The 24016-nt window shown below is 49.0% G+C and overlaps 1 protein-coding gene across 2 annotated transcripts in view; it reads left to right on the top strand.

Annotated features, from left to right (window-relative positions):
- LOC119962037 (extended synaptotagmin-3-like) overlaps positions 1-24016 on the top strand; it is a 170816-nt gene that overhangs the window by 83819 nt on the left and 62981 nt on the right. For both annotated transcript variants that reach the window (XM_038789816.1, XM_038789817.1), the window contains exon 7: positions 8305-8360. In XM_038789816.1, the coding sequence (XP_038645744.1) occupies positions 8305-8360 (56 nt within the window). The remainder of the gene's footprint in view (positions 1-8304; positions 8361-24016) is intronic.

Below are 24016 nucleotides of genomic sequence, written 5' to 3'. Positions count from 1 at the left end.
AGAGGGGTTTGTGGATTTGGTCTGCAGGCGAAGACGACTCAACACATCAGTATGCACAATCTGGGTCGCTGGGTGGAAGAGTATTCATAAGCAGCCAATACAAGGCCCAGCACAGAATCCCCGCAAATGCAATTGGTGGGATTGCCTTGTCTTCACGAAAGAGGCTGGCGGGATCACCTCGTCTTCATGGAAGAGGCTGGCAGGATCGCCTCGTCTTCATGGAAGAAGCTGGCGGGATCGCCTCCTCTTCACGGAAGAAGCTGGCGGGATCGCCTCGTCTTCACGGAAGAAGCTGGCGGGATCGCCTCCTCTTCACGGAAGAAGCTGGCGGGATCGCCTCGTCTTCACGGAAGAAGCTGGCGGGATCGCCTCGTCTTCACGGAAGAAGCTGGCGGGATCGCCTCCTCTTCACGGAAGAAGCTGGCGGGATCGCCTCGTTTTCACGGAAGAAGCTGGCGGGATCGCCTCGTCTTCACGGAAGAAGCTGGCGGGATCGCCTCCTCTTCACGGAAGAAGCTGGCGGGATCGCCTCCTCTTCACGGAAGAAGCTGGCGGGATCGCCTCGTCTTTACTGAAGAAGCTGGCGGGATCGCCTCCTCTTCATGGAAGAGGCTGGCAGGATCGCCTTGTCTTCACAGAAGAGGCTGGCGGGATTGTCTTGTTTTCACGGAAGAGGCTGGCAGGATTGCCTTGTCTTCACGGAAGAGGCTGGCAGGATTGCCTTGTCTTTACTGAAGAAGCTGGCGGGATCGCCTCGTCTTCACGGAAGAGGCTGGCAGGATCGCCTTGTCTTCACGGAAGAGGCTGGCAGGATCGCCTCGTCTTCACGGAAGAGGCTGGCAGGATCGCCTCGTCTTCACGGAAGAGGCTGGCAGGATCGCCTCGTCTTCACGGAAGAGGCTGGCAGGATCGCCTTGTCTTCACGGAAGAGGCTGGCAGGATCGCCTCGTCTTCACGGAAGAGGCTGGCAGGATCGCCTCGTCTTCACGGAAGAGGCTGGCAGGATTGCCTTGTCTTCACGGAAGAGGCTGGCAGGATCGCCTTATCTTCACAGAAGAGGCTGGCGCGATCATCTTGTTTTCATGGAAGAGGTTGGCAGGATCACCTAGTCTTCATGGAAGAGGCTGGCGGGATCGTCTTGTTTTCATGGAAGAGGCTGGCAGAATCGCCTTATCTTCACAGAAGAGGCTGGCAGAATCGCCTTATCTTCACAGAAGAGGCTGGCGGGATCGTCTTGTTTTCATGGAAGAGGCTGGCAGGATCGCCTTATCTTCACAGAAGAGGCTGGCAGGATCGCCTTGTCTTCACGGAAGAGGCTGGCAGGATTGCCTTATCTTCACAGAAGAGGCTGGCAGGATCACCTTGTCTTCACGGAAGAGGCTGGCAGGATCGCCCTGTCTTCACGGAAGAGGCCCAGCAATGGCATGTGATCCGTGACAATAAATGGCAGCCGTGGACTTACTGATCAAACTGCTTTACATCAAATACGACCGCCAGGGCTTCTTTCTCTATTTGGGCATATTTTCTCTCAGCTGCAGCCAGTGCCTGGGAGGCAAAGGCACTCGGACGTTCATTGCCATCAATCATCCGATGAGACAGGACTGTCCCAATCCCTAACAGCAAAGCAATGCACATAACATACAATGATTTTGAACATAGAATTTACAGTGCAGAAAGAGGCGATTTGGCTCATCGAGTATGCACCGGCCCCTGGAAAGAGTACCTCACTAAAGCCCCCCACCTCCACCCTATCCCCGTAACCCAGTAACCCCACCTAAACTTTTTGGACGCTATGGGCAATTTAGCATGGCCAATCCACCTAACCTGCACATCTTTGGACTGTGGGAGAAAACCAAAGCACCCGGAACCATGCAGGGGGAGAACATGCAGACTCCGCACAGTGACCAAGCCAGGAATCGAGCCTGGGACCTTGGTGCTGTGAAGCAATCATGGAAAGGCTTCAGCTCCCATCAGCTGCATCAGCATGTCCGCCACAAACGCTGTGGCATCAGCTCCCTCAGCCCCCTCCGGGAGGCTGATGGTCCTCAGATTATTCCTGCAGGCTCTATTTTCCAACTCCGCCACTCTGTCCAGCAGTCTTCTTTGCCTCTCCTTCAGCCTGTCGACTTCTAACACCGCAATCGTCTGCGCTACCCCCTGCTCCTCCACCGCCTCTCCCAGCTCCTTAACTTTTACATCCTGGGCATCCAGCCTCTGATTCAGCTGATCCACTGCCTTCTGAAGTGGGTCCAAGTTATCCCGCTTCAGCGACTCAAAACTGCTTTTTATCACCTGTAGCATGTTTTCCAGCGCCTGCTTGATTGCTGGGTCCGAGGTCAGCCATCTTGGGTCTCAGGTCAGCTTCCCCTGCACCTTGCCTCTGTCCCTTTCTCTCCCTTTTCCTTTGTTTCCTGCCCTCCCGCGGTTCCATAAAATACTGCCCGCTCCTCCGCACCTACGTGGCTGCCTTTTCGCCGCTCCACAGTCCCGCTATCGCGGGGAATGAGGTCCTAAAGCCCTGCCGGAGTGAGAGCTCCCGAATGTGCGGCTCACTCGGTCATTGCTGCAACCGGAAGTCAAGTGTATTAACTCTTGACGATGCGGAATCTGTATGGGTAGAGCTGAGAAACTGCAAGGGGCAAAAAGTGTTAGACTGGGTACTGTGCAATGAGAACGGAATCATTGGCAATCTAGTTGTGCGAGACCCCTTGGGGATGACTGACCATAATATGATAGATTTTTCATCAAAATAGAGAATGAAGTCGTTGATTCTTTTTTTTTAAATATTTTTTTATTCTCCTCCTATTTCACATTTTCTCCCAAATTTACACCCACCAGCAATAAACAATAATCAGTAACAAATATGTCAATCCCCATATCAATAACAACAATCCCATCCTCCCACCAAACCCCAAACATTAGCCCGCATGTTCACACAAACAAATAACAAAATGGAATGAGGGATCACCCATAGTCGCCATTAACACACACCGACCCCCTCCCCCAACCCTCCCACCCACCCGCCCCAACTAATGTTCGATGTTATCCAGTTCTTGAAAGTGCACAATGAATAATGCCCATGAATTGTAGAACCCCTCCATCCTTCCCCTCAGTTCAAACTTAATTTTCTCAAGAGTCAAGAATTCCAACAGGTCCTCCCACTACGCTGCTCTCCAACCCCAACAGGATCCACCTTCGGGCAATCAATGAGGCGAAGGCTACAACATCTGCCTCCGCACCCGTTTCCAACCCTGGCAGGTCCGACATCCCGAATATGGCCTCCCGGGGACCCGGGTTGAGTTTCATGTGCACCACTTTAGAAATGACCCTAAAAACCTCCTTCCAGTAATCATCTAGCTTTGGACACGACCCCCCCCCCCCCCCCCCCCGGCAACGTTCACACACATCTACTCCTTCAAAGAATCGACTCATCCTCACCCTCAAGAGGTGTGCTCTGTATACCACTTTCAGCTGTATCAGCCCCAACCACGCGAGGTGGAGGCATTCACTCTCTGGGGCACCTCACACCAGAACCCCTCCTCCATATCCTCTCCCAACTCTTCCTCCCACTTTGCTTTGATCCCTTCCAGTGGTGACTTCTCCTCTTCCAAAATAGCTCAGTAAATCGCTAACACTACCCCCTTCTCCAGTCCCCCTGTCGTAGGAAACAAAGAGTAGGAATTAATGGGTCTTTTTCAAATTGGCCGGCAGTGACTAGTGGGGTACCCCAGGGATCGGTGCTAGGACCCCAGCTATTCACAATATATATTAATGATTTAATGAGGGATCTCCAAAATTGCAGATGACAGCAAGTTGGGTGGGAGGGTGAGCTGTGAGGAGGATGCAAAGATCCTTCAGTGTGATTTGGGCCAGTTGAGTGAGTGGGCAAATGAATGGCAGATGCAGTATAATTTGGATAAATTGGATTGGATTGTATTTGATTATTGCCATGTGTACTGAGGTACAGTGAAAAGTATTTTTCTGCGAGCAGCTCAAACAGATCTTTAAGTACATAAAAACAAAATAAAAGAAAAAGAAAATACATAATAGGGCAACACAAGGTACACAATGTAAATACATAGACGGCAACACAGGAGTGTAGTATTAATCAGGTCAGTCCATAAGAGGGTCGTTTAGGAGTCTGGTACAGCGGGGAAGAAGCGAGGTCTTCCACTTTGGTAGCAAGAAGGCAGACTGTTTACTGAATGGCCATAAATTAAGAGAGGGGAATGTGCAGCGAGACCTGGGTGTCCTCGTACTGTAGGTAAGCATGCAGGCAGTAAAGAAGGCAAATGGTATGCTGGCCTTCATTGCGAGAGGATTCAAGTACAGGAGCAGGGATGTCTTATTGCAATTACACAGGGCCTTGGTGAGGCCATACCTGGAATATTGTGTGCAGTTTTGGTCTCCAACGAAGGATGCTCTAGCTATAGAGAGAGTGCAGCAAAGGTTTAGCAGACTGTATCCTGAGATGGCAAGATTGAGAGATTGAATCGGTTAGGATTGTATTCGCTGGAGTTCAGAAGAATGAGGGCGGATCTCATAGAAATCTACAAAATTCTAATAGGACTGGACAGGGTAGATACAGGAAGGATGTTCTAATGTGGGTGTGTCCAGAACCAGGGGGCACCTATGAGGATATGGGCCGGGATTCTCCCCTACCCGGCGGGGCGGTGGGGTCCCAGCATAGCGGAGTGGCGCCAACCACTCCGGCGTCGGGCCGCTCCAAAGGTGCGGAATTCTCCGCACCTTTGGGGTCTAGGCCCCCGCCGGAGTGGTTGGCGCCATGCCGACTGGCGCCAAAACCGGCGCCAACGCCCTTTGACACCGGCCGGCCGGGGCTGGCCAAAAGGCCTTCGCCGGTTCGTGCATGCGCCGGTGCGTCAGCTGCTGCCCCGATCGCGGGCCTGGCCACTGTGGGGTCACCCCCCGGGGTCCGATCGCCCTGCGCCCCCCCCCCCCCTCTCCAGGACCCCGGGGGGCCCGCTCGCCAAGCCGATCCCGCCGCCACCTGAGATGGTTGAAACCACGGCGGCGGGAGAGGCCTCTTAGCGGCGGGACTTCGGCCCATCGTGGGCCGGAGAATCGCCGCAGGGTGCTCGCCGTTCGGCACGGCGCGATTCCCGCCCCGCCAATTCCCAGGTGGCGGAGAATTCCGGCCACGGCGGGGGCGGGATTTTCACCGGTCCCGGGCGATTCTCTGACCCTGCGGGGGGCCGGAGAATTTCGCCCATGGTGTAGGACAGAGAATTAGGACAGAGATGAGGAGAAATTTCTTCACCCAGAGAGTGGTGAGGTTGCGGAATTCAGTACCACAAGAAGTAGTTGAGTCCAAAACATTGTATGATTTCAAGAAGCAGTTAGATATAGCAGTAAGGGCAGAGGGCATCAAAGAATTTGGGGGAAAGTGGGATTAGGCTATTGAGTTGAATGATCAGCCATGATCATGATGAATGGCAGAGTAGGCTTGAAGGGCCGAATGGCCTCCTCTTGCTCCTACATTTTCTATGTTTTCTGCCACTCCCGAAGAGAACAACTGCCGTTTCACCTCCATAAATGCCTCATTATGGGCCTTGCTCCATTCCCAAGGCAGGTGCTTCTTGAGCAACAAGTGAAGGGGGGGCCAGGACGGTTGCTAGATTTAGAATAACTTGCCCATAGTCCAAGTAAAGAGCGAAGCTCTGTGGCATCTCACGGAGCGGGGGCCATTTGATGACTCTCACTTTCTCGGCAACTGGATGCAGACCTTCCTGGTCCACCCCATACCCCAGGTAGACGGCTTCCTTCGCAAGAAGCATGCACTTCGCATGACGCAGGCAGACCCCATATTTGGAAAAATGTTTCAACACCGCCTCAAGGTTCTGCAAAATGTTCTTGTTCTCTGTCCCCTGTGACCAGCACATCGTCTAAGTAAACCCCAACGTGCAGCAATCCACGCAGGATATTCTCCATGACGCGCTGGAAAACTGAGCATGCCGAGGATACTCCGAACGGAAGCTGGATGTACTCACAAAGTCCCTTATATGAATTGATCGTGACGTATTGCCATGGCGATTTATCGAGCTCCAGTGTTGCTCCTGTCCAATTTTGTACATGTACAGCCACCGGCCAATGATGCGGAGTAAAGGATAACGGTCTAACCTCGAAGCCAGATTCACTGTCAATTTATAGTCTCTAGGGCAGCACGGTGGCGCAGTGGTTAGCATTGCTGCCTCACAGCACCAAGGTCCCAGGTTCGATCCCAGCTCTGGGTCACTATCTGTGTGGAGTTTGCACATTCTCCCTGTGTTTGCGTGGGTTTCACCCCCACAACCCAAAAGATGTGCAGCGTAGGTTAATTGGCCACATTAAATTGCCCTTTAATTGGAAAATAAAGAATTGGGTACTCTAAATTTATATTTTTAAAAATTATAGTCTCTGCAGAGGCCTATCTGGCTTCATTATGGGGACTACCTGCACTGGCTACTCGTCAACGCGCACAGGCCTAATGATGCCCAAACCCTCCAAACAACGAAGTTCAGTCTCCACATTTTCGAGTAAAGCGTAGGAAAGCGGGCGGGCAGGAAAATATTGTGGTTAGGTCTCCCAGTCCACCTGGATTTTGGCCACAGCCCCTTTAATCGTACCCAAGCCAGGCTGGAAAGCCTTGGGGAACCTGCTCAGTACTATTGCACTCAGACCGCCAGATCTCACTTGGAGGATATGTTGCTAATCCATCTGTAACTGATGTAGCCAATCGCGGACCATGAGGCCAGAGCCGCTTCCTTGCACAACAATGAGGGCAGGTGAACTGATTGGTGACCATAAACCACCAGAGTAAGGGTGGACCCCATAATAATAATAATAATAATAATAATCGTTTATTGTCACAAGTAGGTTTCAATGAAGTTACTGTGAAAAGCCCCTAGTCGCCATATTCCGGTGCCTGTTCGGGGAGGCTGGTACGGGGAGGCCTAGTACGCTGCTACTTTGTTCTGCATTACAAGCCAGCTATTTAGCCCAGTGTGCTAAACCAGCCCCTTATTAGGATTAAGGCATTCCCCCGTATAAGTGGCCAAACAAGGCAGAGTGCCAAAGTATGCGCACTTTATTTTATAAGATCAAAAGTGGTCTGCACCACCTCAGAATTGGCTGTTCCCGCATCCAATTCCATTAGGAGCATGAGGTCGTTCACCTGCATCAGGACACAAATAGGGGCCACACAGGGCGATGCCAAACAGTTAAGCTGTGCCTCAGCCTCATCCTCTTCTGGGTTATCCAGATGCAAGGTCCGTCCCCGGAGCTGGCACCTACCTTGCCCGGGGTGCCTGGAGTGCTAGCCTTCCTGCTACTTGCAGGTATGTAGACCAGTGAGTGTGGTGACATCGCACGTCTCGGTGGCCGGCTCTTTGCCCAGAGTCCGGAGTTGCCATGGCGTTTGGTCGGGACTGTGGGTACCAGATTACTCACTGGCCGGTGCCTTACAGGCCAACATTTTATACAGAGGTTAATAGAGATTCCCACCCCTAGCAGAGAAGCTCGTACTCCGTGAGGACCACGGGGTAGATAATCATTTCCACCCTGTAGGCCCCGTGCGCACAGGATCCACACACTCCATCCAATGATATCACAGCTGTTCCAAAAATGAAATTCCAGGGATAGCCCAGCATGGAATTGTGGTCACAGCTGTTTCACAACATTGTGAATGAAAGTGCTCTACAATGTGGCCTATAAAAATTTATAATAATCTTTATTGTCACAAGAAGGCTTACATTAACACTGCAGTGAAGTTACTGTGAAAAGCCCCTAGTCGCCACATTCCGGAGCCTGTTCGGGTACACAGAGGGAGAATTCAGAATGTCCAATTCGTCTAACAGCACACCTTTCAGGACTTGTGGAAGGAAACCCACGCAGACATAGGGAGAACATGCAGACTCCGCACAAACAGTGACCCAAGCCGGGATTGAACCTGGAACCCTGGCGCTGTGAAGCAACAGTGCTAGCCACTGTGCTGCTGTGCCGGCCACTATACAAACTAGCACAAATTTGCTGCCGGCTTCAAGGCAATCCACCCAGCACACTCAATGGTGTGACATGGCCGTCTAACATGGACTAAGACATGTAAACCTGCAAGATGTCACTTCCGTGCTAACCTTAAGAGCCAGACCATTTCTTTCAAGCAAATATTATCCTTCTAACCTGAAAAAAAGATTAAAATGTAATTTGAATATTATACCTCATTGTTGAGGAGAGAGACAGCTTCTCTTGTTACCAAATCTATTGCTTGCTGTGCTTCTAATTAATGCTATTAATTTCTCCATTCAGTTTCTGGAAATCAACTGGACAGGACTGACCAACCTACTAGATATTCCTGGACTCAAGTTAGTATTTCATACCAGCTATTGTTTTGCACAGGCTGGGAAGTGAGAGTTGACTGCAATATTGACTTTACAGTAAAATAAATGTATTAAGAATAATTGGGTAATCCTGGGTATGTTTTCTGGTCAGTAACTTCAGCAAACGGTGTGTATAAAATGTACTTGCATCTATTATTTTACTCAAATTTTTGAATGTAGGAAAATATGCCGCATATCTTTATCTTATATACGATGTGGGAGCCCTACCTCAAGTAACAAGATGCAGGAGTTCTACCTCAAGTAATGAATCCACTTAATTAATCCTTGTCATAGAATTCCTCCAGTGCAGAAGGAGGCCATTCAGCCTATTGAGTCTGCACTGGCCCTTGGAAAGAGCACCCCACTTAAACCCACACCTCCACCCTGCCCCTATAACCCTCCCTAACCTTTTGGACACGAATAAGCAATTTAGCAGGGCCAATCCACATCTTTGGACTGTGGGAGGAAACCGGAGCACGCGGAGGAAACCACGCAGACACGGGTAGAACGTGCAAACTCCACACAGCCATCCAAGGCCTGAATTGAACCCGGGTCTCTGGCACTGTGAGGCAGAAGTGCCAACCACTGTGCCATTGTGCCGTCCTAGCCAAATACATAGTAACCAGGAGATTTTCTCAATAACGAAACAACAAAATTTGGAAGTAATTCCAGAATATCAATTAGTATGGTAAATACTTAGAACATAGAACATAGAACAGTACAGCACAGAACAGGCCCTTCGGCCCTCGATGTTGTGCCGAGCAATGATCACCCTACTTAAACCCACGTAACCCGTATACCCGTAACCCAACAATCCCCCCATTAACCTTACACCACGGGCAATTTAGCATGGCCAATCCACCTAACCCGCACATCTTTGGACTGTGGGAGGAAACCGGAGCACCCGGAGGAAACCCACGCATACACGGGGAGGACGTGCAGATTCCACACAGACAGTGACCCAGCCGGGAATCGAACCTGGGACCCTGGAGCTGTGAAGCATTGATGCTAACCACCATGCTACCGTGAGGCCCTTGTAATATAATTTCTCAATACTCGCTATTTCAGCCTGTATAAAATATGCTTGATGTATCACATCATTGGATTGTATTCCTTGTCATATACCCCTGCATCATTGCTTTATATATGTATGTAGGGTAAGATGAAGGAAAATGTTGCAAGTAGCAAAAGCCAGCTTCATGTCAGTTTCAAGAATTGTGCCGTTTGCATATTCCACAGGGGAATTAAAATACTTTTCAATTCATTTTTTATTCTCGACTTCAGAAACTGCTATGAATATAAAGGATGGCCTAAAGTTTGTATTCTCCATCAGTGAGCTGCCTAGAGTCCTGTGCCAACACTATCCTTTCCATAAACAATTGTGCATCAGTATATTTATGGCAGGAGACAATTATGTTTTTCAAATGTTTCACTAGTCATGCGTGAAACTAGCGTAAATTAAGTATCTTCTGTAAAATACTGTTTATGCTTTTTATGACTATTAGATCATGCCTTTTATAATACTCTCGCAATATTGATATGTGTCCAGTGGCATGTCTTAATGGAGTCCAGACAAGATGGAATTCAATATTAACAAATTTGTTGTAACCCATAGGAGAAGCCAAATGTTTCTGTAGCTTTATGATAAAAGTGAACAACAAATAACGCACTGTTTGAAGTAACTGTGATAATGCCGGCTTAAATCTCAGCTGCTTTATTTGAGATGGTGAGATTTAATCTTTACTATGTATAACAAACTTGTATTTTATATAACCTTTTTAAACTTGTTTATGATCCAGTTATACATGGTACACAAAGGAAATATTCCCTCAGGTTAGTGTTTCAGTGAATTTAATTAATCACAGTGGGATGCATCCCAGCCTGATGAACTATGCAAGCAGTATTTGAACGCCTATTATCAGATGCGCATCTAAATACACTTGAGTGTCTTCTGGATTTTCCCACTTTAATTAAATCCGTTCAGGTTTGGTGTTTTTGTAATAATTTTGAATTAAAAGAACTAGATTTAAAATGGAAGCTGGTCTACCTTAATGATATGAAATTGAAGGCGAGGTGACAGGTTATGTGTGGGAACAAGGCCAGATAGCGTGATATTTTGGGGATTGCGATTGAGATAGCAGAAATTTGTTCCAGCTGAAACCTGAATTTTGTGTTGTCAAGATTTTGACCCTTCGATGATTGGGTACAATTTGTGTATTAGCATTTTGTGGAATGGTCTCTACATACAGCGGTGTAATTGGCCCATGGCATTAATGCAAAATAGGCTCATCATGAATCAGCAATTTATTTTTACGCCACACGCAGGAAGGCCACTTTAGTTTATTGTGGACTTGGTGTGCAATACCTTGTCTGATCTATGAGGACTGCTAAGTTCTGAGGGAGGAAGGCCAAGCTGTAATTGTTTTGTTCCAGTGATCAGAGTTAATGCAAGTAATTTGAAGAAATATATTTTTACCTTATTGTTTGTTACATGATAAGAGAATTTATGTCCAGCAATTACCAAAGCAGGGCAACTCGAGCTGGATGGCTGGGAAGTGTGAACAATTGATAATATCAGGCCTAGTATGTCAGAGAGAAGGAGGTCTTGTGGAGCAGTGGATAGCATCCCTGCTTCTGAGCCAGAAGCTCAGGTTTCAAGTCCCACTCTGGGACTTAATGGCCAAGAAATGTGCGTTCATATTTTGGCCAAGCAGGTATCAGCTTGTAAATCCTTCCAACACATACCAATGGCAGGAGGTAAGAGTGGGAGAGATTCCTGGTCAGTGAATCGGCCTCCACAGCCTTCTGTGGCAAAGAGTTCCACAGATTCACCACCCTCTGGCTGAAGAAATTCCTCATCTCTGTTTTGAAGGATCATGGCTTTAGTCTGAGATGGTGTCCTCTGGTTCTAGTTTTTCCTACAAGTGGAAACATCCTCTCCACGTTCACTCTATCCAGGCCTCGCAATATCCTGTAAGTTCAATAAGATCCCCTCTCATCCTTCTAAACTCCGAGTACAGACAAAGAGTGCTCAAACGTTCCGCATACGACAAGTTCTTCATTCCAGGGATCATTCTTGTGAACCTCCTCTGGACCCTTTCCAAGGCCAGCACATTCATCCTTAGATACGGGGCCCTTAGATATAGGGTCTAACCAGAGCCTTATGAGGTTGCCGTAACAACCCAGATTACTTGAGGGGGTTGGCTGGCTCAGTTAGCTGGATGGCTAATGTGGATCAAATTAGTGCCAACAGCACAGGGTTTAATCCCCATTCTGAATGGGTTTGCAATCTGCCTCCTTGCTCTCTGGTGAAGGTTGTGGCGCTGTGGGTCAGATCTGCCTTTAGGCAGAGGAAAAGGAAATGAGTGGGAATTAACTCCAAAAGAAGGCTGTTTTAACCTGCCTGATTACTACTGGCCGGGGACTAATGGCAATCCCACAATCCTTAGTGAGTATGAGCTTCCCCAATGAGGGGTGCGGAGAAATCATTAGCAGAGTCACCTGCATAAATAGAGCTGGCCAGTGTGGAACCAGCTAGAGAGGAGTGAGCAATGGTGGAGTACTGCTGCTGTTGTATATATGCAATTGTAAATAAAGTCATTTCTTTCGATTCTACAAGCTTGTGCTGGATTCTTCGTGGCCCTCACAAAAAATGTACTTATTTCAGGTGCTATGTTAATACATGTTATAATAAGGATAAAATTGTGCTGTGTAATATTAGCACAGGAACACACTAATGTATTTGTATTTGCAGGGAGTCCACACACCCATTATTTCGACAAAGGCATTGCCCCGCACACCATGGGCTGGATTCTCCACCGCATCGGTAACTCTTCTACCGGTGGCAGAGAATCCAGTGTCGGGCAGATAACGGGATTGTGCCCGTTCCCACTGGCAGTCGGATCAAGGTTCACACCCTGTGTCAGTGGGAGGATGCAAATAGATTATTAAGACCAATTTGCATCCTATTAATGGGCCAGACATCATATTTCCTGGTCCTCTGGGCCAAGAATCACGTGGGCGAGAATTGGTGCAGGCCTTGACAAATGTATACCTGACACGGTGGATCTTGTGGTGGACCAAGTGGGTAAATCTTTAATGGGGCTGCCCAAAGCTCCATTGGAGGGCCACCAACCCCCCACCCCCCGGGGCGGGAGTTGCGAAAAACGCGGTAGGCGTGGCACCAGAGCGGCGCAATCATCATGTGACACCCGGATGACACGGCGCCGCATCATTTTATGTGCGAGATTCGCCGCACAGGCCCCGACACAGAGAGATGGCTGCGCCCCGCCGTGCCGCCCCCAGGTTCCGGGTCAATGACCTGGAGACACTGCTGGATGCAGTGGAAGAGCGGAGGGCGATCCTGTGCCCAAGATGTGCCCATCGGCACCTGGCCAGCACAGTCAGGTGCAACTGGCGTGATGTGGACATTGCCGTTAGCGCTGTGGGGCACACCCCATATTCTGGAGAACAGTGCCGCAAGAAGCTCTATGACCTCACGAGGGCAGCCAGGTTAAGTACCCCGCTAGATCCCCGGGCCACACCCCACCCTTCCCTCCCCCCCTCACCACGTGTCACACCCCTCCTGCCCATGCAGGAAGGGGGAACACTACGTTCCACCTGACCCACATTGGCATCACACCCCCCCTTGCGAGCCACTGTGGCGTGGCGCCCAGTGCCCCCCGCCCCCAGTCATAATGTTGCCAACATCTGCGTGTCTTGTGCTGGGTGGTGCGTTTGGGCGGAACGATGGTGCAAATGCCTTGCTCAGCGATGCTCTACCCCTAGTTCGTGAAACATGTGGCAATCAACGCCTCGCCTGCTCGCTCGCAAGCCAGTGGCGTCGTGCAGCCTCCTGGCCATATCCAGCCAACATGTCGCGTCTGTGCCCTCACCCCTCCCCATCCTGCTCCTCCTTCTCCTCCTCATGTACAGATGCGTCGCCCTCATCGGGCTCCCCCTGTGCCTCGTCCTCCAGGATATTACCTCTCTGCTGGGCTATGTTGTGCAGGACGCAGCAGACAACAACTATGCGGCTGATCCTCTCTGAATGGTACTGGAGGGCCCCTCCAGAGCGGTCCAGGCACCTGAAGCGCATCTTCAAGAGGCCAAAGCACCTCTCGACAACACCCCTGGTTGCTGCATGGGCCTCATTGTAGCGGGTTTCCGCGTTGGTCTGTGGTCTCCATGCAGGCGTCATCAGCCACGACCGCAACGGGTAACCCCTGTTGTCCATCAACCAGCCCCTCAGCCGAGGGGGGGGGCGTCTCTCGAACATGACGGGGATGAAAGATTGCGCCAGTATAAATGCATCATGCACATTTCTGGGGTACTGGGCGCACACATGCATGATCTTCATGCGGTGGTCGCAGACCACCTGAATGTTCATGGAGTAGGTCCCCTTTCTGTTCATGAACACGTCCCTGTTCTCCGATGGAGGACGCATGGAGGACGACGTGCACCCCATCAATCACCTCCTGGACCATTGGTATCCTGGCCACGGAGGCAAATCCCGCCGCCCGGGCATCCTGGTGTGCGCGGTCCTCTGGAAACTGGATGTACCGGTCGGTGATGGCATACAGGGCGTCGGTGACTGCTCGGATGCATCGATGCACCAATGCCTGGGAGATATCGGACAGTTCCCCGCTCGGCGCCTGGAACGACCCCGTCGCCTAGAAGTTGAGGGCAACCATCACCTTGACGGTCACCGGGATAGCATGTCCACCCCCCGTTCCACGTGGTGCCATGAGGTGGCTTATATGTGCGACAGTCTCCCTACTCATCCGGAGTCTCCTCCTGCATGCCCTGTCCTGCTGGTCCTTGAAGGACATGTGGTGATGATACACTTGAGACCTCATGGGGCAGCTCCGGTGCCTTGGCACCACCACCTGCTCCTCCTTCTCCCCCTGCGCCCCATCAAGATCGGTATCCTCGTCCTGTGCATTCCCATCGATGTGGTGGTCATCATCCCCTTCTGCCTCCTCCTGCACCTATTGGGCAGGCAGGCCTGCAGCCTGCGCGGGTGGCACGGGGCCCTCTGCAGCCAGTCCCTCTGCTGCAGTGGCTCCCGCCACGGCGGCAAACATCGCTGGCGGGTGCCCAAACATTATGATCTGCAGGAGGAGGGGGGGCATACAATATGTTTAACGATGGCGCATTGACACCTCGACAGCCGGGTGCCATTGGATGCAAAAGTGCCCCAGTTGGCTGGTGTCGCTACAGACAGGCAGGCACCCTGACCCCTGCCCACAGTATCCGTCCACCGTCCAGTTTTGCCCGTCCCTCCTCATTACACCACCGTGGGCTGGCATGTGTGTCATCTTGATCCTTCCCATAGATGGTCTCCGTCAGCTGGGCGTTGCGGCACCTATGGGGAGGGGCTGGACGTACCCAAGGTCAAGACGTGAGGCCTCGCGGGATGGCAGCACCAGTGGCCTTTGCCCATCAGCACTACCTCAACTTGCAGGCATGGCTTTGCCACCGTCCTGCCATGGCAGGCTGGCTGGCATGTCGCTCCCGTGGAAACCCGTCCCCCTCCCCAGAACATGGAGGCCCCCTGCCCCGAACTGCCCCCCTCCCCCCGAACATGGCTGCACCCTTCCCCCCTCTCCTCCCACCCCCTCCTCCCCCCTCCCCTCCCCATCTCTTCTCTTCCTTACCCCCGTCCTCCTTCCCCCCTCCCCCTTCCCCCCCGCCCCCTCCTCGTCCCCCTCCAAACATGACTGCACCGTTTCCTCCCCCCCCCCCCCCGAGCATGGCGGCTCCATTCCCCAAAACCTGCCCCCCCCCCCCGCCAGCACGACTGGCTGACAAATTTATTTTGCAGGAGTGAACCGCGACGGCATCATGCCGTTGGGACTTCGGCCCATTCAGGCCGCTGAATAGCGGGGGGCCTGGAGAATCACCAGATTTGGCACCTGGGGCGATTCTCCGGGTGCGGCGCTGACCCCGATGATGCCGTTCTTGCTGGTTGGGAGAATGGTGGAAAGGTGTCAGACCGGCGTCGCGCGAAAATCCGGCGCGAACGGCGATTCTCCCAAACGGCGCGGCATGGGAGAATCCCGCCCCTCAAGGGGGGGTTTAAACTAATTCAGCAGGGGGATGGGAACCTAAATTGTAGCCCCAGTGTACAGGATGTTGAGAGTAGTGAGGTCAGGGATAGGGTTAAAAGTTCGAAAGAGGGCACCGGCAAGCAAGGCGCTGGTTTGAAGTGTGTCTACTTCAACGCCAGGAGCATCCGGAATAAGGTGGGTGAGCTTGCAGCATGGGTTGGTACCTGGGATCTCGATGTTGTGGCGATTGCGGAGACATGGGTAGAGCAGGGACAGGAATGGTTGTTGCAGGTTCCAGGATTTAGATGTTTCTGTAAGAAAAGAGAAGATGGTAAAAGAGGGGGGGTTGTGGCATTGTTAATCAAGGAAAGTATTACGGCGGTAGAAAGGACGTTTGAGGACTCGTCTACTGAGGTAGTATGGGCCGAGGTTAGGAACAGGAGCGGAGAGGTCACCCTGTTGGGAGTTGTCTATAGACCTCCGAATAGTTCCAGAGATGTAGAGGAAAGGATTGCAAAGATGATTCTTGACAGGAGCGAGAATAACAGGGTAGTTGTTATGGGGGACTTTAACTTTCCAAATATTGACTGGAAATACTATAGTTCGAGTACTATAGATGGGTCAGTTTTTGTGCAGTGTGTGCAGGAGGGTTTTCTGACACAGTATGTAGACAGGCCAACAAGGGGCGAGGCCACATTGGATTTGGTACTGGGTAATGAACCCGGCCAGGTGTTAGATTTAGATGTAGGTGAGCACTTTGGTGATAGTGATCACAATTCGGTTATGTTTACTTTAGCAATGGGCAGGGATAGGTATATACCGCAAGGCAAGAATTATAGCTGGGGGAAAGGCAATTATGATGCTATTCGGCAAGATTTAGGATGTATAGGATGGGGAAGGAAACTGCAGGGGATGGGTACAATCGAAATGTGGAGCTTTTTCAAGGAACAGCTACTGCGTGTCCTTGATAAGTATGTACCTGTCAGGCAGGGAGGAAGTTGTCGAGCAAGGGAACCGTGGTTTACTAAGGAAGTTGAAGCACTTGTCAAGAGGAAGAAGAAGGCTTATGTTAGGATGAGACATGAAGGCTCAGTTAGGGCACTTGAGAGTTACAAGTTAGCCAGGAAGGACCTAAAGGGAGAGTTAAGAAGAGCGAGGAGAGGACACGAAAAGTCGTTGGTGGATAGGATCAAGGAAAACCCCAAGGCTTTCTATAGGTATATCAGGAACAAAAGAATGACTAGAGTAAGATTAGGGCCAATCAAGGATAGTAGTGGAAAGTTGTGTGTGGAATCAGAGGAGATAGGGGAAGTGTTAAATGGATATTTTTCGTCAGTGTTTACACTGGAGAAAGACAATGTTGTCGAGGAGAATACTCAGGTTCAGTCGACCACGCTAGATGGAATTGAGGTTCATAAGGAGGAGGTGTTAGCAATTTTGGAAAGTGTAAAAATAGATAAGTCCCCTGGGCCAGATGGGATTTATCCTAGGATTCTCTGGGAAGCCAGGGAGGAGATTGCAGAGCCTTTGTCCTTGATCTTTATGATGTGGAGATGCCGGCGTTGGACTGGGGTGAGCACAGTAAGAAGTCTTACAACACCAGGTTAAAGTCCAACAGGTTTGTTTCAAACACGAGCTTTCGGAGCACGGCTCCTTCTTCAGGTGAATGGAAAGGCTTGTTCCAGAAATGTTTATATAGACACAGTCAGAGATGCCCCGGAATGCGAGCACCTGCAGGCAATCAAATCATCAAATCATCAAATCATCAAAAGATCATAAACTTGATCTTTATGTCGTCTTTGTCGACAGGAATAGTGCCGGAAGACTGGAGGATAGCAAATGTTGTCCCCTTGTTCAAGAAGGGGAGTAGAGACAACCCTGGTAATTATAGACCTGTGAGCCTTACTTCGGTTGTGGGTAAAATGTTGGAAAAGGTTATAAGAGATAGGGTTTATAATCATCTTGAAAAGAACAAGTTGATTAGCGATAGTCAACACGGTTTTGTGAAGGGTAGGTCATGCCTCACAAACCTTATTGAGTTTTTTGAGAAGGTGACCAAACAGGTGGATGAGGGTAAAACGGTTGTTGTGGTGTATATGAATTTCAGTAAGGCGTTTGATAAGGTTCCCTACGGTAGGCTATTGCAGAAAATAAGGAAGTATGGGATTGAAGGTGATTTAGCGGTTTGGATCAGTAATTGGCTAGCTGAAAGAAGACAGAGGGTGGTGGTTGATGGCAAATGTGCATCCTGGAGTTCAGTTACTAGTGGTGTACCGCAAGGATCTGTTTTGGGGCCACTGCTGTTTGTCATTTTTATAAATGACCTGGAAGAGGGTGTAGAAGGATGGGTTAGTAAATTTGCAGATGACACGAAGGTCGGTGGAGTTGTGGATAGTGCTGAAGGGTGTTATAGGATACAGAGGGACATAGATAAGCTGCAGAGCTGGGCTGAGAGGTGGCAGATAGAGTTTAATGCGGAAAAGTGTGAGGTGGTTCACTTTGGAAGGAGTAACAGGAATGCAGAGTACTGGGCTAATGGCAAGATTCTTGGTAGTGTAGATGAACAGAGAGATCTCGGCATCCAGGTACATAAATCCCTGAAAGTTGCCACCCAGGTTAATAAGGCTGTTAAGAAGGCATATGGTGTGCTAGCCTTTACCAGTAGGGGGATTGAGTTTCGGAGCCACAAGGTCATGCTGCAGCTGTACATAACTCTGGTACCGCTGCTCCTGGAGTACTGCGTGCAGTTCTGGTCACCACATTATAGGAAGGATGTGGAAGCTTTGGAAAGGGTTCAGAGGAGATTTACTAGGATGTTGCCTGGTATGGAGGGAAGGTCTTACGAGGAAAGGCTCAGGGACTTGAGGTTGTTTTCGTTAGAGAGGAGAAGGCTGAGAGGTGACTTAATAGAGACATATAAGATAGTCAGAGGGTTAGATAGGGTGGACAGTGAGAGTCTTTTTCCTCGGATGGTGATAACCAACACGAGGGGACATAGCTTTAAATTGAGGGGTGATAGATTTAGGACAGATGTCAGAGGCAGTTTCTTTACTCAGAGAGTAGTAGGGATGTGGAACGCCCTGCCTGCAACAGTAGTAGACTCGCCAACTTTAAGGGCATTTAAGTGGTCACTAGATAGACATATGGATGAAAATGGAATAGTGTAGGTCAGATCGGCTTCAGAGGGTTTCACAGGCCGGCGCAACTTCGAGGGCCGAAGGGCCAGTACTGCGCTGTAATGTTCTATGTTCTAAGGTCTCCCAAACTGATTATCATGCCTTATGTGTTTTCACTCCATCCGATTCTCATCTGAGTTGATAATTAGATCTCATAGTTTGAAACGTACAGGGTTACAACTCCTGTTTTGTACCTCGTCAATGATTCAGATGAAAATTGTTAAAAAGTACTGAATATACTTTCCCTTGAATTTTGCTCAAACTCATTTGCTGAATGCAGGATCGGCCATGAGACCCGCCATCAGGTAGCCTATCTCTTTTTTAAAACAAAGTGCTCGAAAAAAATATTCCTTGATATATTCAAGAGTGGGTCATTTGATGCAGTTTTATTAATACAGCTGAAGATGTATTTATCGGAAATCAGTACTAATAATCGCAGTGTAAATTTATTACCCATGCAGGGCCATATTTAACTTTATTGAAAATGGATTTTTAAAATATAAACCAAAGCGCTTGCTGGATATATTGGTGTGCCTTTGTCAATTTCTCAGAAAACCAACAAAAAATGGATTCTAAAGCTTTTAAAATGTGTTTGCCAGTGACTGCGCTCAGAACACCCATGGTAATTTTTAGAACCTCCTTAAACTATTATAAACGAATGCAATTAGTGGTAACTCCCCAGTGTAGGGTAATTCACCCTGAGGGGCATGACCAGTTTTGTGGACCGAGCCAACTTCTAGCATAATGCCTTCCAAGCACTGCAAAAGATTTACGACGATTCGATTGATCCTGAAGATAAATGGCGCTTATAATTCTGCCATCTCTTGTGTGGGTAATACCAATGTTGGACAAATTGTGCCAAAAAACCAGTGCAGAAAAGCTATCCTGAAATTGAAATTGGTTTGGCAATCCAATGCAACAATGTTTTCGGAAAAACATTCTTTGATAATTGCACTGATGTACTGTGGCTCTTTGCTTCTTCCTTATTTATTACTCCATTCCTGTCTCTTAGATAAATTGTTTGACATTAAACAAACACATAATACCGCTTATTAGAAGATACAGCAACATACAGAGTGCTGTGAAATTTGAAACCTATGTCATTAAAGAAATATACATAATGGCTCGTTATAAAGTATTCATTAAGTTTCTCTGTGCTTTGGCTAATATTCTGCAGAGACACGACTGTTTCCAATTTAATTTTATGAAAACACTGTAATAATGTTAAGGTGACAAGGGGAACATCATTTTTAATTCAGCAGTGTACAAAACGCCAGTGACTGAGGTAATATGTACTGAAAGCTTAATGCTTATGACTCACTTGAATTAAATTAATTCGGATCCATGTGCTTCATCCAAAAGCGGAGTATAGCTAGCTTGTATCATACTGCAAATCTAGGCCAATTCTGCTCATTGAACTACCAGCAAGCTTTTCAACTCATCAATCATAGACTATGAAAGCAAAAGTTAAAAAACTCCCTGTTTTATTTATGTATACATATATATACATATATATATGTGTGTGTGCCTCTATTAATTTTTAAAATTGACTTCAGTCACTATTGTGGTTTGCCTTCCCTGCCTAGGTATCAAATAAAGGTAAATAAGGGTGACTCGGATCTCCACCAGTGCCATTGGGCTCATGGCCAAGAAGCATGGAAACTTTCTCTTCCCTCATTACTGTAAGAATATGCAGACTCATGGACAGAATTTTCCATTCCGTCCTGCCAGTGGAAGCTTCTAGTCCCGTCAAAGGCACTCCTTGTGCCTGCCCCGGCAGAGGATGGGCAAGCCATGCAAAATACCTTAGACTTCAGTGGCACTGATAAATCCTGACCTTAATTGTATTTTTTGCTTTTTATTTGGTTTGAACTTAAAAGGTAATTGGCGCGATTCTCCGCTGCCCACGACGGGTCGGAGAATAGCAGGAGGGCGTTCCCGACATTTTTCACGCCCTCCCGCTATTCTCTCCCCCCCCCCCCACGGCCGGCCCACGACACGAATCGCTGCTCGCCGTTTTTTACGGCGAACAGCGATTCTCCCCAGGCCGATGGGCCGAGTGCCCGGGCCTTTACGACCGTTTTTACAGCAGCAATCACACCTGCTTGCTTCCGTCGTAAAAACGGCCGCAACATGCCCATTCTGGGCATCCAGGGCCCCGATTGGCACGGCAGTACCATGGCCGTGCCAAGGGGGGCATGGGCCCGCGATCGGTGCCCACCGATCGCGGGCAGTGCGTCCGTAACGGACGCACTCTTTCTCCCTCCGCCGCCCCGCAAGATCAGTCCATGGGGCAGCCGAGGGAGATGATGGCCCCGCGCATGCGCGGGTTGGAGCCGTCCAACCCGCGCATGCGCGGCTGATGTCATCGTGCGCATCAGCCGGCGTGACACTTGGCGCGCGGACTTAGCGACGGTCGCTAAGTCCGCGATGCCGTGCTTCACAGGGCCCCGTTGCTAGCCCCGCCCGGGGGGGAGAATCAGGTCCCGGGAGGGAGCGCAGAGGCTGCCGTGAAACACGGCCAGTTTCACGGCAGCCTTTACGATTCGCTGCCTTTGCGGAGAATCACGCCCTATGACTTTTTAAGAGAAAAATACACAATTAAAGTGGAATATTGGGCGGCAACATAGAATAGCTAATCTTCATTCAGGAGTAGCCTGCCTTATTTGTGCTAATTCCGTTTCCTTGCCCTTTCCCATGTAATTGCATTAGATCCCTCTTATTATTGTGATTAACCACGAGTCAATGGTCAATTATAACAATGCATTTCACTTTTTAATTAGCAATTGTATGAACAAAGTACCTCAACTGCCCTATTATTACTTGTAGTAGTAATCCTAAATTTATACCTACTTGTTATTGACTGACCAATAGATATCATTGTTAAATCATTAGGGCAGGATTCTGTGGTTTCCCAGCCGCGTGTTTGTTAGCGGCGCACTGTTCGTTGGCGGTGGGATTTTCTGCTCCCCATGTCAATAGGAATTCCCATTGAAACCACCTCACACTGCCGGGAAACCCACGGCAGGAGTGAGCTGCTGGTGGAACCAGAGAAATCCCGTCGGTGTGAATGGAAGGTAAATTCCGGCCATAGGATCCCGACTGTGTAGCAGGAGGCCATTCAGCCCATCAAGTCTGCACCTACCCTTCAAAAGAGCACTCGGCCTAGGCTCACAACCCCACCCTATCCCCGTAACTCTGCACATTGATCATGGTCCATCCACCTAACCTGCACATCTTTGGACCAAGAAATAAAATTGGAGCACTTGGAGGAAACCCACTCAGACACGGGGAGAACGTGCAAACTCCACACAGTCACTCAAGGCCAGAATCAAATCCAGGTTCCTGACGTTGCGAGGTATCCGTGCTAACCACTGTGCCACCGTGCTGCTCTTATTACCTTCTTAAAGGCTGATAAATCTCCAGAGCTTGATAATCTTCATCCAAGAGTACCCAAGGAAGTGGCCCTAGAAATTGGTGGTCGTTTTCCAAAATTCTTTGGACTCTGGAATGGTTCCTACAGATTGGAAGGTAGCTAACAAAAGCCTGCTATTCAAAAAGGGAGGTAGAGAGAAAACAGGGAACTATAGACCAATGAGCTAATGTTGGTAGAGGGGAAGTTGCTCGAGTCCATGATCAAGGATTCCATAGCACAGCATTTGGAAAGCATGGTATAATCAGACAAAGTCAGCATGGATTTATGAAAGGGAAATTATGCTTGACAAATCTATTGCAATTCTTTGACTAGTAACTAGTAGAGTTGACCAGGAGAGCCAGTGGATGTGGTGTGGTTCATTTAGACTTTCAGACGATCTTCAACAAGGTCTCGCATAGCAGATTACTTTGTAATGTTAAAGTGCATGGAATTGCAGGAAGTATCTTAAGACATCGCAAGATGGATAGAAAGCTGGTTAGCAGACAGGAAGCAAAGAGTTGGAATAAATGGGTCTTTTTCCGAATGGCAGGCAGTGACTAGCAGAATACTGCAGGGATCTGTGCTCGGAACCCAACTGTTCGCATTATATATAAATGATTTGGATGAAAGAAGTAAGTGCATTATCTCCAAATTTGCAGATGATACAAAGTTGGGTGGGAGGGTGAGCTGTGAGGAGGATGCAGAGGTGCTTAAACGGGATTTGGACAGGCTCAGTGAGGGAACACATATATGGCAGATGCAGTATAATGTTGATAAATGTGAGGTATCCACTTCGGTAGCAAAAGTAGGAAGGCAGATTATTACTTGAATGGGTGTAAATTCAGAGAGGTAGATACTCAGTGAGACCTTGGTGTCCTCATGCACCAGTTGCTGAAAGTAAGCGCGCAGGCACAGCAGGCAATAAAGAAGGCAAATGGTATGTTAGCATTCATAGCGAGAGAATTTGAGCATTGGAAAATGGATTGTATAAGGCATTGATAAGGCTACACCTGGAATATTGTGCTGAGTTTTGGTGTCCTTATCTGAAGAAGGATGATCTTGCTATGGAGGGAGTGCAGCGAAGGTTTACCAGGCTGATTCCAGCGATGACAGGACTGCCAGATGAGGAGAGATTAAGTGAGTTAGAATTATCGTCATTGGAATTTAGAAGACTGAGATGAGGTCTCATTGCAACTTATAAATTTCTAACAGGATTAGACAGGATAGATTCAGAAAGAATGTTCCCGGCTCCAGAGCTAGGAGTCATAGTTTGAGATTAAGGACCATTTAGGACTGAGGTGAAGAGAAATCTTTTCACCCATAGAGAGGTGAATCTGTGGAATTCACTACCACAGAAAGTAGTTGAGACCAAAATGTTGTGTGATTTCAAGAAGGAATTAGATATATCTCTTGGGCTAAAGGGGTCAAGGGATATGTTGTGGGCAGCACTGTTGCACAGTGGTTAGCTCTATGGTTTCACAGCTCCAGGGTCCCAGGTTCAATTCCCGCTTGGGTCTCTGTCTGTGAGGAGTCTGCACGTTCTCCCCTTGTCTGCGTGGGTTTCCTCCGGGTGCTCCGGCTTCCTCCCACAGTCCAAAGGTGTGCAGGTTAGGTGGATTGGCCATGCTAAATTGCCCTTAAATGGGGTTGCTGGGTTACAGGGATTTGGGTGGAGATGTGGGCTTAAGTGGGTGCTCTTTCCAAGGGCCGGTGCAGACTCAATGGGCCAAATGTCCTCCTTCGGCACTGTAAATTCTATGATATCTATGATATGGGGGGAAGGCGGGATCAGGCTATTGAATTTGATGATCAGCCATGTTTCGCCTCGTTTAGCATTTTGAAAGTATCCATCTAATAGATGATTCCCTTTTAATGTTTATATCCCCACATTTTACAATCAGCATGTTCCAAGTTTCTCATCAAGATTACATTCTCTCATTTCTAGCATCTTGAACTTTTTCTGGTGACAAAATGGCAACCCCTCTGTGACCCAGAATT

This window comes from Scyliorhinus canicula, chromosome 2 (assembly GCF_902713615.1).
Source record: "Scyliorhinus canicula chromosome 2, sScyCan1.1, whole genome shotgun sequence".
NCBI lineage: Eukaryota > Metazoa > Chordata > Chondrichthyes > Carcharhiniformes > Scyliorhinidae > Scyliorhinus > Scyliorhinus canicula.
The sequence above is the reverse complement of the archived record's forward strand: the minus strand, read 5'-3'. Positions and strand labels throughout refer to the sequence as shown.